The 15,878-nt window shown below is 36.8% G+C and overlaps 2 protein-coding genes across 4 annotated transcripts; both read left to right on the top strand.

Annotated features, from left to right (window-relative positions):
* Nucleotides 1-56: 56 nt before the first annotated feature.
* On the top strand, nt 57-8,052 carry ana3 (anastral spindle 3). The gene is made up of 17 exons (XM_065300083.1): nt 57-195; nt 313-817; nt 1,028-1,289; nt 1,353-1,493; nt 1,554-1,942; nt 2,028-3,147; nt 3,206-3,515; nt 3,567-3,770; nt 3,840-4,110; nt 4,166-5,064; nt 5,124-5,311; nt 5,384-5,531; nt 5,585-5,825; nt 5,881-6,077; nt 6,136-6,348; nt 6,416-7,717; nt 7,788-8,052. Exons 1-17 carry the CDS (start codon nt 153-155, stop codon nt 8,033-8,035), a joined length of 6,681 nt encoding a protein of 2,226 aa, XP_065156155.1. The 5' UTR covers nt 57-152; the 3' UTR covers nt 8,036-8,052.
* A 1,821-nt stretch (nt 8,053-9,873) lies between these two features.
* nAChRalpha2 (nicotinic acetylcholine receptor alpha2) lies at nt 9,874-14,551 on the top strand. 3 transcript variants are annotated; one of them, XM_065300086.1, is made up of 7 exons: nt 9,874-10,427; nt 10,850-10,894; nt 10,967-11,076; nt 11,134-11,314; nt 11,376-12,106; nt 12,167-12,350; nt 13,831-14,551. In XM_065300086.1, the coding sequence occupies exons 1-7, from the start codon at nt 10,215-10,217 to the stop codon at nt 14,017-14,019; spliced, it is 1,653 nt and encodes a 550-aa protein (XP_065156158.1). In that variant the 5' UTR covers nt 9,874-10,214; the 3' UTR covers nt 14,020-14,551. The 3 variants fall into 3 exon arrangements, with proteins under 3 accessions (XP_065156158.1, XP_065156157.1, XP_065156156.1); XM_065300085.1 differs by having other exon boundaries at nt 12,699-13,970; XM_065300084.1 differs by lacking the exon at nt 13,831-14,551 and having other exon boundaries at nt 12,167-12,842.
* Nucleotides 14,552-15,878: the final 1,327 nt, after the last annotated feature.

The following is a 15,878-nucleotide window of genomic DNA, read 5'->3' as shown; positions in this document are numbered from 1 at the left end:
TAACGTTGTATACCTATGCTAACCAGACAACGGTTGAAACATATTTACATTTCAAACGTCGGTTCTCCAAGCGCGAAATTTAATAAAATCGATCAATTTAATACCGTTTTCCTTGGTTATATCACAATCCATTCGCGCAGTGTAGTTGCAAAATGTGTGATGAATTCATCACAGCGAAACACATCGAGAAATTAAGTAATCTTCAATTTTATTAATTATTTACAATTCTAACCTGTAAACTACTCTATAACTGAAAACTTTGCAATAAATATGTTTTAATTGCATGTTACTAATAAATAAACTATGGTTTAGATCATCACATACCAGAAATACGTGAACGTGCTCTTCTCAACATTTTTTCGAAGCTTCAGCGTGGCATTTACTATGATAATGATCTGGCTCGCAGTAAAGAATTGTTTTGGCAATTATGCAACTGGTTTCGTGAGAACGAGCCACCTTTACGACATGATGAGATTGTGACGAAGATACTCAAGCGTATTATCAAGAGCGAAAGCGGTATTTACTTGATTGACATGCACAGTACATCAGAACTTCTAAAGGAATTCAATGAGTTGAAGAATATTGTCGATGAGAAGTCTCAGTGTCATTTGGATGAGATTGTGAAGTATATTGAGGAAGTAACAAGTGCAGAATGCCCTCCGCATGTGCCACCGTTGAATCTCAACGATTTGAATAGTTACAGAAGTTGTGGTGAGGAGGATAGTGCTGTGATTGGTAATGTGGACACAACAGCAACTACTATTGCTGGATTTGTGGATAGTTTTGTTTCTCTGGATGTTGCTGATATCAATAACATGTGAGTTATCAATTTATTACTTTATTTTGTTTGGTTTTGATAAATGTTCCTAGTGAAACTTTGTTTTAAATTATTTAAATACATTTTAAACAAAAATTCATTATAAAAGTAATTAAGGGTCATTTAATCATGTTTTATTAAAAAGATTAGCTGATTAATTACTAGGATATGTATTTACTGAACATTTTATGAGTATAGTTATGATTTTAGACATAAAAATGGTGCAAAAACAAACCGCAACAGCAAAACTGACACTCCAGTAGCAACAAATTCCGAAAATCCATTCAGACATTACACGTTTTTGTGGCAATGGCTGATTGGTGCCGATAGACACGTCTTAGAATCCGTCGAAAACACTCTAAGAAATCCAAACGAACCAACAGAATTGCTTAATTCTTTTGAGTTTATTTCGGATGTTTTACTGCACGATTTTCCAGCGGAAGTGTTTCTGCAACGCCCTGCTATAATAAAAGTAAGTGAAACTAGATAATAATTTATCAACCACATAAAAATATACAATGGAAATATGTTTAAGCTTTTGCATGATCTTTTGTGGTCGAGTCCTTCCTCTCGCATCACAACCGCTATTTTAAAATGTCTGGGAAAGTTAGTTAAAGAATTTATTAACCGAATTCGATATTATGAGAATCCTGGGTCGCATAATTTAAAATTAAACGTAAGTTATACTTTTTAGTTGATTATTGTTATGATAGTATTCACTAATTTAAATTTATAGAACTTTCACATTGATACCACGCCAGAAAACACAACACGTGATGCAGATAACGATGATTCATCCTCAATGGAAGTCGAAACCTTTACAGAAACCGCAATATTAATGAAACATCAAATGAATTTACCGCAATTCTGCTTAAACACGATAAATTCAATTTTTGATTATTTATATGTGAGTCCTGAGGCAGGAGAGTCTTTTAGGCGCAAAAAATGCCAAATTGGAATTAATACGGCGTTGGTATTACTGCATGATGTTATACAATTATTCAAAATGGCGGTGAAAAGTTGCATCTTCAATGTGGAGTCTGTAATGTTGGTTAATGTCAAAATCACGTTAAACAAATTGGATGAGTGCCTTAGAAAATATGGTGATGTTTTAACACATTTTCGGTGAGTAAAATTTACTAATTATTTATTATTTTATGTATTTAATGTATTTTCTGATTGAATTAATGTTTCATTGGTTATATTATAGGATAAAGGTTTTAAGTGAAGATTTCCTCGATGAAACACGCCTGATACAATTACACTTAATCAAAAGTTTTGATTACTTACACACAAATTTCATCCCCAGTGGGAGAAGTGATATTTTACCAGCGAATTTGAAACATGCACTGAGTGAAACACTGCTTGATGCTCCCCTCAGTCGACTTTTTCCCTTGTTACATCAGAATTTATATGAATTATCGCGGAAATTTCAAAGTAATGACACTTATGATGAAGTTATGAGTGTTTGCTCGTCAATGACATCATCGATTAAATTTCTTCGTGATTGGAAGTCTTTACCATTCACTAAGAATGTCACACTTGTTGAAGAATCGCTTTTATCATTAGAATTTCATCGTAATTTAAATTTGATATCAATTTTCATCGATTTGATAGCAAATCGATTGACCACACACACATTCGATGAAGATCTTTTGCTACAAATTGAAGAAATTTTATTGAAACTTTTGAGTCATCATCAAATTGACATTAGATTATCAACATACAGGAATTGTCATGCTAAAGTTATAAAAACAATCGGTGCGAAATTGAATACGAGCAAGAGTAGTGCACCGGGTTCACAGATTTTATTTTTACTCCGCAGTAGAATACTTATTTTATTTGCGACGGGGTTGAAAGCATCATGTGATGAAGTGCGGCTTTTATGTGAGGATATGTTTGTTCATATTTTAAAAGCTAAACTGTTGGTGAGTGAGGAAATCTGGCAGGAAACTGTAACAGCTTTAATGCCGACTATGCCGATTTTATTAACTCATACAATTGATAAGAAGTCTCTTATTGGACGTCATGTCTTGTCCCTGTTGGATCCAGATAGATGCAGGATGATGAATTTTTCATCTGTTGAGGTTATGCGTTTGAATATTGGATTGTTATTTGTTGCGAATTGTGAGGTTAGAATGGAAGCAGCCTCGAGGTTATGTTGGTTATTGACAGTTTCTGAGAATACTCAAACACCATCTAGTGGTAAAGACGTAAGAATGTTGCCTCATTTAATCAATCTGCATGATAAGATACTCGCTGATGTTTGTCTCATGGAAAGGAAGTTTGATTTTAAGGCCTATCGTGGAGCCCAAACACATTTCTATCAAGTAAGTTGAGTTGGTCTAATATCAAATAATATTTTATTATGTTTTTAAATTTTATCAGCCAAGCAGCCTTCATCAAGTGATCGACCTGCTTTCTGCAAATAACATAGAACCAGTTATTCGACGGTCCGCCATTACACAGATTAGCGTAATGATGGAAGATCCACTCTTGCATTCTATTTTTATAGAACGCGATGGCTTGCAATTAATAAGGAATTCCATGCGTTCAGCTTTAACGGATGATGACTATCAAGATTATCCTGATTCGGCCATTCCTTGTTTAAGTATATTAAAAAACTTATGTGTGTACAGTGCCACGACTCGTCTTGAGATTGCAAATTGTGAAGAGCTATTGCGTTTAATTTTGAGAGGTAGATTGTATTTAAATATTTTAATGTTTTTAATATCTTGATAAATTACAGGAATTTTTATGTTTTGTGCGGAGCCACGTGTCAAACAAGATGGCGGCATGTTACTATTTCTAATCGTTTTCAACGAATATGTTTGCGGATCGCCGTTAAAAAACGATTTAAGCATAGCAGACGTTTTACAACAATCATTGGAATGCCCTTTCGAGGCGAAAAGTTTCTCTACTTCAGGAAATTATGCGCTACGGTCATTACAGAGTAAGTTTTATATTAGTATATGACGGGTTGCCTATTAACGAGTAAACTAACTTTAATATATTGCTGAAGAACTTAAAGAGAACAAATGGGCATTGTCATCGCTGCAAATCCACTGGAATATCGAATACTTTGGCGGATTGGATCAACTTTTACAACCACAGCTGGTTTATACATTCGATAACAAAACTGATACATTTAGCGATGAGCTTAAATTGAACCAAACGGATTTGAGGGCTGTAAAGAGTACATCGATTCAATTTACAATGGATAAATGCCTGGCGATGGTTTGTCAGAGTCATACACATGAAATTATATTAGAAAATTTACATTTATTAACAAGGTGAGACTTATTTATGCAAAAAATATAACTTTACGCATTGAATTATTATTTTTAGGTGTTTAAATCTTTATGATATCATAAAAGACAACACAACTATTGATATTGATGATTTCGATTGGGAAAAATCATTCGCAAGGTATTTAAATGCGCCACCTGCCGGACAACAAGACAATATTATGTTGTCTTTGATCTTCGACTTCTTTTCTCTTTTATTTCCTCATTTAAAACCTCAAAATAAGAATGCGCAGTGGCTATTGTCTATAATAACATCACGGACGCATTATTTCAATGTTATATTGGCTGTGGAATTATCCCAGGAGCAGGAGCATGACATTGAAAAGTTACTCAACTCCCTTCTATGTTTAATCAACGTATGTGTGATCAGTGAACAACAAACAATGAATGGTCTACAGTTTGCTGCAACCATGAATACATCTTCTGCTACAAATTCAAAATTGTCTATCAGTCGATATTCACACATTGTTCAGATACTAGTGAATAATCTTCAGAGCAGTAACACAAAACACTTCTATAACTTAGCGTATTTGGATCGTCTACTGAAGACTTTGACGCATATAACAGCGACATTCGGCTGGAGTGATTCAAAACCCGGGGATGGAGTGAAGAAAGTTATGACTAAATTGTCAACAAGCGCGTTTGAATTGTTAAACGCATTTCATTGTGGAAAAGGACCCACTGCAGCTGATAGTTTGATGGGATTGAGTATTACAAGACATGTGGTATTTGTTTTGAATCATTTGGTGGCAGAGATGCAGCATTTTTCTATTAAAGATTGGGAGGATTGTTTTGTGGATGATGGCGGTGAGGTGGAATCAGTTTATAGATGTGTTTTCGCGTTGAAAAACAGCCGGGATGTTGTGCTGCGGGCAACTTCGGTGCATCTTTTGTCTGGGTTGGCTATGTCGAAGAGGTATGCTGTTCAGATGATACAGGGTGAGTTAAAATAATTACTAATTAATTTAATTAGTTAATACTTAATTTATTTTTTAAAGAAATTGCTTTAAAGCATGATAATCTACACTTGTGGAAAATAATACTCACAGTTTTGTGTGATCATGAAGAAGCGTCAATTGTACGAGAAAATGCCGCTATTTTATTGACGAATTTGTCGAGTCATCCCGAACAAGATGGCGGCGATGTTCTGCTTGCATCAGGACTTCTTACTAAAACTCAGTCACAGGTATATTTAATATAGGCAACCCTATTAGCCTTAGATCATATATAATTTACATTAACTGTATTTATGTTTAAGCGTGAGTTTGTAAATTTACAAAACACACAAAAGAAATTATTACTAGGACTTCTAGATGCATGTAACTTTTTCAATGCGACAGAACTGATCTTAAAGCGATTGACAACTGTTAAAGTATTTAATTTTTCTGAGTTACGTGGTAATCAAAGTAGGTATACTCATTCAATGTTTTAACTTATTAAAAAAACACGTGTACTTTAGATTCTGATTTGGATGATTTTATGTTCGTTTACAACAAAGTTCTGGAAGTCACCAACATTTCAGACAGTTTTAAACCTGAACACACAAGCAAATCAGCGCAAAAGTTTGAAGATGCTTTCGTTATTACCACTCCAGCTGTCATAAAAGCATTGGCAACTTTTGTTTATAACCTAGTATTTCTTCTACCGCATACTATGAGTGGGATGTTACAATCGATGGGATTAATCAGGGCATTTTTCACGTAAGTTCCCGCATGTTATCTAATTATTTTACTGACATTTTGATGAATTGCTTAGATGTGTGACTATGCCAACCATTGAAATCGAAACCGCCCGAGATTTAATTGCCTACGCTGATTTAATTGAGATGAACACTGCAATTTGTGTTTTATTAACAAAAACCGCCGAGGTGAATGAAAATTGTCTATTAACAATTGGCAACGCACGCGATTGTTTGAGTTTAGTAACAGGTTTACTTGATCCTGCCATCTATAGTGAGTAATGCGTATTATGTTCTTGAATTGTTAAAAAATACGTTTTTTTTTTGTTTAGTTGTAAGTCTGCCGGAATTGCATTATTTGCGTAACAAACTCTGGTCTAGCATCTTCAATCTCCTAAATGTTTTGTTACAAGGAGTTAGATCTGATAATGGAAACGAAACTAAGAATAAGTATGACATAAATGCGTTGATAATGCAATTGGAATCTCGAAAAGAATCATTTTTATTGTCATTATGTGAATCAATCAGTAGTAATATTTCAAATGGTAAGTTATTAGTCTAATATTTGTAATAGTTAAGTTGATTATAATCATTTTTTATTATTTTTATTAGATTTGCAGTTATCAGCTTTAAATTCTCTGTCGTCGCTATTACAATGCAACACAAGTGAAGATAAACTAATCAACGAATCTCAGGAAGCAAATATTCCCGAATCACAATCAATATGTTCCTCATTATCGAGTATCTTTGATAATACGAAAACACCCCGCACCAATTCCGCCAAACAAGTAAGCCAACACTCAAATAAATTCAAAAACGAAGTGTTGAAAGAAATCTACTTCGGAAAAGGTCCCAAATCTTGCCGGTCAAGTTTATCTGTATCTTCACTAGCATCAGCGGATGAGAATGGCGTGGAAATGGAAAACCGCATGGCTGGTGCAGAACTGTGTAAAATCTTATTGGAACTTTACGAAAGTTTAAATTTACAAAAACCTTTATCTTCAACATCATCATTGACAATGGTAAAACCTCAAACACAAACATCCAAACGGAAAAGAGTTGTATTAAATACATTAACAAGTTTATTGTTGGTGTCTAATCAAGCTAAACACTACGCATTGCAACACGGTTTTGTAACAACAATAATCAACCAGTTACAAACAATTTACGTGCAATTATCACTTGAAACTATTGATAGCATGCGTAAAGTATCAGAGAAAAAACGCCTAACACCGATTTTACACGATTTGGAAAATTTGGTTTGTTTAATGATGAATTTCCTCTATCGTGATGAAAAAGTAAAGAAAGAAGCCTGCCATCTAGGTTTGACTGATTTAATACATAAACTCTGGCACTGGTTTCTTGTTCAAAAAGGACTAAGCACAAACGCTTTGAAATTATTATGTACGTTAACATCGAATTGTCCTGCAGCGGCTGCATCACTTTCGTTGACATCGTGCACGCCTGGTTCAGGTCCACGCAAAACACCAAGTAACACATCGTTGCTGCATGTCATCTGCGCGTTGATAACGAAAGAAATGGAGATGATTAGTCGCACGCATAACTTGGAAACGCTTCAGTTTTGTTTTGATGTTTTGCACAATGCTGTAACTGTTTCCGAGTGTCGTTTTATTATTATAAAGAATAACTTTTTGAATGGTGTTAGCAAGTTGCATCCAGCGTTGACTAAAAGGCAAAAACCTTGGGAGCAAGTTGAGCTGATGTGGTTGGAATTTTTGAATGCGTTTTCATCATTTCCGGAGGGACAGGCTATCATTGGGAAGACACAGGACGTGTTTGAGATTGTATTATGTCTATGTGGATGTCCAAGCGGGAGAAATCGTTTGGAAGCACTGCAAGTTTTGAGAAACATTGCGTTTTATCAGGGAAATAGAGCTAGATTACTCGCATCGGGTAAGATTTGAATATGTTATGCAACTTGATATACATCTAGTTAAATTTTTGGATATGTTGTATTTTTCAGGTGATTTCTTAAATATTTTATGTTCACGATTATCAGCATCCAATCCAGCTGAAAGCACTACTATAGTACCAGCCATTTGGACTTTGGTGGAAAATTCGCAAAAGGCAAAAATGGTGTTCAAAGCAGCAGGTCTCGATTTGAAAATGAAGGATTATCTGCGCGTTTTGTACCTTAATAATTATAGCCATGTTAGTGACAGGGATGTAGAACTTTTGCGGCATGTTCTCAATCTTTTATCAGATAATTAACGTCAATGTGCCTTTTATACATGTTTATTTATTATTTAATGAGTTAACACTATTCACTATTGAATCCTATCTCGTAGTTTGGTTTTTATTTTGTTAATAAGAAGTGTCAATGGAGGAAGTCATTGTTCAATAGGTTGCATACCTATTGGTATGCAGGGTGGTTAACGTCATTTAGTCAAACAACTTACTTTGACCAAGAAAGTAAGTAACGTCAAAATATACGTTATGCAACCAAGTATACATTTCGTCGGGATAAAATCATGTTAACAATGAAAATAAGTTAAATATTAGTTAATTAGTCTTTCTTGTATGGAAATACTGAAACCTCTTGTCTGATAAAGTCGACTTAAGTATAGATATACACGTATTAAGTTATAAGCAAAGGGAAGAGTAAAAGCTGCGTTGGCGGTCCGTCCACGAGCGCGTGTTGCGCGTCGCGCGCCTTGCAAGTCGTCTTCCAAAGTTGTTTTGAGCTTGGTGTGTGGTGGCTGGTTTGTGGTTTCTAATTTACAGAGCCGGCTCAACACTTCTCCACTCATAATACTCGTATACTTCATACAATTTAGACCAATCAATGAACTCAATGCTCCTAGATTTTAAACTACGCGTAAAAGACATTAATTATTAATTAATTTATCGAAATCCGTGTCTGGTGCATGCGCGGCCCGCACAAACGGATGATGAATGCGCCGATCGCGGGCGCGCGTGGCCCTGACTCGCGACTCGCGAGCGGCAGAAGTCGTTCGAGTGTGTCGTTCCCACGGTCGCGGCACGCTCACAAATCAGCGACTTTTCTTTTTCTCTAGAAGCGCGAGCCGCGCACGTGATGCTCTGACGCCGATCGCGCATTATATCCATTTTATCTCTTGCGGCGTGCCGCGCGCGCGAGCCGCACGGAATTATGCAAGCCGCCTGCCGACACCGACAAAACATAAACTAACACACGCTGTGGCTGCGTACCACGAGGACAGAGAATACAACAATGATGACGAGCTATGTTTTATCTCAAAATTAAAAAAAATTAATTTTTAGGTTTTTTTTATTGTTTTTGATTTATTTTATTACTAGCTTTTACATGAATTCAATTCGATGGTTGAGATCATAAACCACCGATAAATAAAATTACAAAATAATTTTTTTAAGTTTAAAATATGTAACCTGTATATTTGGTTGCCTATGTTATAAGAGTATTTTAACCCTCGGCTTCGCTTGCGAATATCTAAAATAATGAAGTTTCCTCCATACGCGTCTGTAGTCACAGAAGAAGTAACAATGAAGTAGAATGGCGGGAAGTTTAAAATGGCTGAAAGTATAGTCTATGGAAGTATAGTGTACAGTCTCCATAGTGTAGTCAATTGGATTTGATGTTGACGTAGCTGTCGGTAATACAGTGTGATAATACAGTGTGATGGTACTATAGTACTTAGGTTTGAGCTTCATTGCTGGAATGCTAGATGGCGTTAAAGTAGTCAATTAGCCAGATGTAGAGGTATTATTGGCTAAACTATTTCTTTATTTTATTTAAGAAATAATTTTTTTTATTAAATAAAAAATAGCCTATAACCATTCGGGGACCACTAAGAATATGTGTACAAATTTTCCTGATGATCGGTTAAGAAGTTTTTGCGTGAAAGTGTAACAAACATCAGGACTTTCGCATTTATAATATTATTAGGGTATTCTTAGTAAAAATACTCACATTTGTTGATGGGGTGTGCATCATATGTGTGCAATATGCGCAAATGTTAGTTTTGTCGAAGGTTGGTATGTACGTAAATTGCGCGCGCTCGATTATTGATCCTGCGGCACAGCACAGCATCCCTTGGTAGCGGGAGCGCGTCACATCTGTAGTAGCCGTCCATCCTTGCATGGTCGTTCGTCGTTCGGTCGCCGCCGCTACCGTCACCGCCTCCAAAGTAAACCAAACCTCTTCCTAAACAATCAAACATTAAAAAATTTTAAATTCGACAAAAAAACTCTTCAAATATAAAATATTACAATGTCAATGTTTCCTCAAATAGACTTTGAAGTGCTGCAACCCAAAAATCACAAAACAAGCAAAAAAAGGCATTAAACATTTAAAACCTGCTCTGGATGACAATCAATTAATAATTAAGCTTTAACCCTTATAAGACACTTAATAGTGTAATATATTAACAATTGTGTAAAGTGTAACAAAATGGAAACAAAAATGTGGCGGTTGTCAAACTGGCGCATCTCGCTTCTGTTGTTTCTGCTGTGCTGTGTGCATCTATCACTATCAAATCCAGACGCCAAAAGGCTCTACGATGACCTCCTGAGTAATTACAACCGACTCATACGGCCAGTCAGCAATAACACCGACACTGTGTTGGTTAAACTCGGCTTAAGACTATCACAACTCATAGAATTGGTAAATAAATAGATTTACTTTTTGTTGGACGTGTATTTGGTTGCATACAAACAAATTGATCGGATTTATGACCCACTCAGTGTTTTTATCGACGTTGACATTTGGGCGTAATCGACAATCATCCCACTGACTGTAAATATGCTCCCTAGGGTGGAACAACAAATCACCAACTGCACCATTTGTCCAGGGTGTAAATAAACAATCATTGATAGGCGAAAATCAACAAAATTTCTTTTTTGTTTGTTTTTTGTTTCATTTCCGTTTTTTTTTTCGTGTGTTGGGAACATGTTGCAAGGGTGCACGCCCATCTTGAATGGTGTCACGTGTTTTCCAATGCGCAAGCGCTACAACCACACAAACCCAATTCTATTTCATTTTATTCAATAAATTCAATTAATATATTTAATTTTTACCTGTTTTAGAATTTAAAAGATCAAATTCTTACTACAAACGTCTGGCTGGAACATGTAAGCAGATAAAACCTTATAATTTATTTATAAATATAAATATTTTTTGTTGGTTATGTAATTTATGATTAGGAATGGACCGATCACAAGTTCATGTGGGATCCGCAAGAGTACGGTGGCGTCACTGAACTGTACGTGCCGTCGGAGCACATTTGGTTGCCTGACATCGTACTATACAACAAGTAACCTATAAAAACCTAACAAAAAACATCAAATAATTAATTATTATTTAAATTTAGTGCGGATGGTGAATATGTCGTGACTACAATGACAAAAGCCGTGTTACAACACACCGGAAAAGTCCTCTGGACACCACCGGCCATCTTTAAATCATCTTGTGAGATTGACGTGCGTTATTTCCCGTTTGATCAGCAGACTTGTTTCATGAAGTTTGGTTCTTGGACGTATGACGGCAACCAAGTAAGCTTAATTTAACAAAAATAACCTCAAACAATTAATTATTAATGAAATATTGTTTTAGATTGATTTAAAACACATAAATCAAAAAGTAGGCGAAGATAAAGTCGAAGTTGGCATAGATTTGCGTGAATATTACCCCAGTGTAGAATGGGATATTCTCGGAGTTCCTGCCGAACGTCATGAGAAATATTATCCTTGCTGCGCGGAACCTTATCCCGATATTTTCTTCAATATTACTTTACGTCGCAAAACCCTCTTCTACACGGTCAATTTAATCGTCCCATGCGTAGGCATTTCATACTTATCAGTGCTTGTATTCTACCTTCCAGCTGACTCTGGAGAAAAAATCGCGCTTTGTATTAACATCCTCCTGTCTCAAACGATGTTTTTCTTGCTAATATCTGAAATTATACCATCTACATCATTAGCTCTACCACTGCTAGGGAAATATATATTATTTACAATGGTTTTGGTAGGTTTATCCGTTGTAATAACAATTATAATACTTAACGTGCATTATCGTAAACCTTCTACACACAAGATGGCGCCGTGGGTACGCTCGTTCTTTATCAAGAGCGTGCCGAAGTTGTTATTGATGCGCGTGCCGAAAGATTTATTAACTGAGTTAGCAGCGAATAAAATTAACACTTCCGGAGGGAGGTTTATGATGGCGAAGAGAGAGTTGGAGAATATGCCGTCGAATGCGTCGAGTTCCAGCTCAAGTTCAAGTTCTAGTCGAAATCGTGGTATTCCTGGTTGTAATGGTTTACATTCAACAACTGCAACAAATAGGTAATACTAAAATATAAAAATTATATGTTAGGCAACCAACTTTACTTTTGTGTATGTTAGGTTGCGGTACTTAGCTGGTGGCTTAGGCGGACGCTTGGGTTACAACGGTCTCCCTTCGGTGTTCTCCGGCCTCGACGACAGCGACACCGGCGGCCGAAAGAAGTACCCTTTCGAGTTAGAGAAAGCAATTCACAACGTCATGTTCATCCAGCACCACATCCAACGACAGGATCAGTTCAACGCGGTAAGTCCACTCACTATATTATTCATCTCTCTCTCTTTGACATTGAATATCTGTTGTCGTCTTTCACCTCTCGTATCATCCTCAACGCTCCCCTCGCTGCACAACTTTCGAAACTTGGTCAGCTGTGTGTATGTGTGTGTACGTTGGTGTGTCGCCCTCTTGCGGCTCTTTCTTTCACAGTCTCAAAAATCAAACAAAAAAAACTCCTCTCCACCTACTACTACTGAACCACCGACCGTCTGTAGAGTTGAATACGTAAACATGTGTTGTTCTTGCTTTTGTTTCAACCGACGGCAACGACAAATGTCAAAACAAACATACAAAATGGCGGCCGGACTGTGAATGTAGGAGGATCAAGATTGGGGTTTCGTGGCAATGGTGCTGGACCGCCTGTTCTTGTGGATGTTTATTATAGCGTCGCTGGTCGGCACGTTCGCCATCTTGGGCGAAGCGCCGAGTCTCTACGACGACACGAAGCCGATCGACACCGAACTCTCATCCGTCGCGCAGCAGCAGTTTCTACCCGAGTTCGAAGTCTTTTAAGTTTCGCATATTCATCGCCGCCATATTCGTTCATCTCTTCATCTCGTTCGCATTCGTTTCATTTTCATTCATTCCAACGTCAACTGCGTCGACAACAATCAATCAATGTGAATTGGCTCGTTTTTTGCGATTATGATTTCAAAAACCGCGAAATGCGGCTGTAAATATCGTAGTAGTAAGTAACCACAATCTCCAGATTATTGTTCTGAATAATTGAGCAAACCAAAAACCAATGAGCACTTGAATCTCGCATGCGAATATGATTTTTCTTTGTTTTTGATGCATCACTTTAAGTTTGAGTTTTTGAAAAACCGCCCTCTATCTCAGTATGTACGTACTACTCAAAGTTGACAAACATCACACATCTCATCAAAAAATCACCGATTTTGTTTTGCTTTTCGCTCCGATGATACATATTAGTTACCACAGATGGCACCAGTTGGTAGCACTGGCGTGTCACGACGTGTTCTCTCCAAACACACTGATTGGCATTATGTAATACTTGTTCTGGCGACCAACAAAAGAGTTTGACAACTTTTGTACAGTTTTTTTTAAGTGTCAACATGTGTAACTCTTTTGTTTGGCGTCGTATAACCCCAAAAATAACCGATTGGCAGCACCGTATATTCTACACCACCTTTTTGACGTTTGACATTTGTCTTTTGACGTTTTTGACGTCAAATACAGCACGATGTGGAATGTTTTGTTTTTCTGTTATCGGTTCTTTTTTAAAGACTGCTTAAATCAGTCTTTATTGTTTCAGTGTTGCGTTTTTTTATTGTTTTGATTTTTGTAACTTTTGAATTACAATTTTTGTAACCGTTTTGGATTTATTGAAGGACATTGGCTTATTTTTCACAGATTTGCTTGCATCTTGCCGCCCGCGTTTATAGATGGCGCTCTGTGCACATACTAATCTCGTGCGTATGTTTTGTAGGAGGATCAAGACTGGGGCTTTGTCGCAATGGTGATCGATCGACTCTTTCTGTGGATCTTCATGATCGCCTCGCTCGCAGGCACGTTTGCCATACTGTGCGAGGCGCCCGCCCTCTATGACGACACCAAGCCAATCGACATGGAACTCTCCTCGGTCGCCAAGCAACAGTTTCTCCCCCACGATTTCTAACATACGGAGAAAAATCCTTAAGCGGGATGTAAAACTCAACACGACGGACGGGGATGAGACTGTGCGTAACACACGCGCGCGTGACGGAGAGAGATGAATATCAAGAGAATAAGAATCAAAACTCGATCGGTAGAGGGCGCTAGATGTATCACACATAGCATTAATATACCAACACTCAACACACATTGCAATTAATCAGCGTTGCAGGCCCGGCTCATGAATTTATTACATAATATATAAATATATAAATTAAAATGGACGTGATGAAGCAGGGGGAACGAAAACACCGAAATCGTAGGCAATTTTAACATTCGTATTCAATAAGAAGTATTAACACTAATTATCTACGCAGTAAGCTACACAATACACAGGAAAACGTTTTAAAAACCAGAAACGTGAAAAAAAAAATATGACGTAAGGTAATGGATATTAAAATACGCATCGTATAGTTGCAGCATACGTAATTATATTTATTATTGGTTGATTAATTGTTAAGGGGAATAATGTTAGTAATAATAAAATAAGTACTCGATTTATGGCTGTAATATTTGTGGTTTTAGGTTAGGAATCATCTATGGAGTTTGTTATGGAGATTATTTTATTATTTTTTAGTTTTTTGACTTAAAAACCTTTTGGTATGTGGTTAAAATGATTTTTAATACAAGAAATGTTTTTAAATTTTAAGTTGTGGACCATGGGACGAGGCACGTACCAAAATGTTTGTCTTTTGCGCGTGACCGGCACAAGTCTTGCACAAAAGCTTTTAAAATCGAAGGAGGTCCCGACTAAAATATTCTTTTTCTTGCAGGCAAGTTGAAGCTAAAGTAAAGTTCACTTGAAACGCTTGAGGAACAAGACGTTGAGAGGCTGGTGGGTAACATGTGTGTGCTTTTCGGCCTCCTGTGTGGTTTTTGGTGGGGTTTGGCAAACCGGACGTGTGCCATAAACAAAAATTTTGAATTTTTTTTTAAATTTAATTTTTTTTTCTTTTTTTTTGTTAATTTAACCAATAGAGCAATCTCCAGTCGAAAATATAATAATTTTAGTTCGTTTTAGGTCTGAAATTGTTACGAATTTATCGAAATTTTTATTTTGAAATGTTTAAATGAATGAATGAAGTGTATGTTTATGTTGGGTGTCTGACGGTGGTCCGTAATTCGTTAATTCGTAGCTGTGGCAGCGAACGAGTTGAGATGAGGTGAGGTCCAGGACACGCTGGCCGAAGACGTGGAAACCTGCTGATGGTGATGGTTGATGCCTTCATTAAAGAATCACAACCGGACGGAGACCACACACGCGCGGGCGCGTGGAGGAACGGTGGCAGTGGTGTGGCACTGATTCGGCAATTTCAAACCCGCCACCTTTTCCCTACACAACACTACGTATCTTAAAGTGACTTACCTACATAAAGTAACGCCTACACTAAACTAATTAATACTAATATTAACATTACTTCATATTATTATTTATTTGATTCGATTTGTAACTTTTTAACTTTTTATTTTGTGATTTTTTCATATTTTTTCTTTAATTTTATGTATAAGGTTGAAATATGGGGCAGAAACTATGGTAAACATCCGGATGTTGGCGTTGTGCTCTTGTTTCAGTTTTGGTTTCGCAGAAAAACACGTTTGCACTCGTATATACAACAACGTGTGGCGGGAAACAAACAAACACGCTTTGTTTATGCCCTAAAGAAGTTAATAGTACATTGTATGTTACTTAACATCCCCAAATTATTTTATTCATCATTTATGATGCCTACAGCAGCATTATATGGCTTTGTATCGTGCTGGAGTCAATTGCGCATGCGCAAGTGACTTTTCGTCGCTTAAAACCATGCAAAAACAGACGCATTA

Source organism: Atheta coriaria, unplaced genomic scaffold (assembly GCF_025399875.1).
Source record: "Atheta coriaria isolate IRGN ID8LTWV9N9 unplaced genomic scaffold, Caltech_Dcor_3.1 hic_scaffold_3_pilon, whole genome shotgun sequence".
NCBI lineage: Eukaryota > Metazoa > Arthropoda > Insecta > Coleoptera > Staphylinidae > Dalotia > Dalotia coriaria.
The sequence above is the reverse complement of the archived record's forward strand: the minus strand, read 5'-3'. Positions and strand labels throughout refer to the sequence as shown.

What these genes read in the sequence shown, in the direction of transcription:
- ana3 (XM_065300083.1), top strand. Translation starts at nt 153, where the DNA reads ATGTGTGATGAATTCATCACAGCGAAACACATCGAGAAATTAA. An exon ending in AACGCCCTGCTATAATAAAA is followed by an intron (nt 1,290 to 1,352) that starts GTAAGTGAAACT and finishes AATATGTTTAAG; the next exon opens with CTTTTGCATGATCTTTTGTG. An exon ending in TGAGTTACGTGGTAATCAAA is followed by an intron (nt 5,532 to 5,584) that starts GTAGGTATACTC and finishes CGTGTACTTTAG; the next exon opens with ATTCTGATTTGGATGATTTT.
- nAChRalpha2 (XM_065300084.1), top strand. Translation starts at nt 10,215, where the DNA reads ATGGAAACAAAAATGTGGCGGTTGTCAAACTGGCGCATCTCGCTTCTG. An exon ending in GACATCGTACTATACAACAA is followed by an intron (nt 11,077 to 11,133) that starts GTAACCTATAAA and finishes ATTTAAATTTAG; the next exon opens with TGCGGATGGTGAATATGTCG. An exon ending in TCAACAACTGCAACAAATAG is followed by an intron (nt 12,107 to 12,166) that starts GTAATACTAAAA and finishes TGTGTATGTTAG; the next exon opens with GTTGCGGTACTTAGCTGGTG.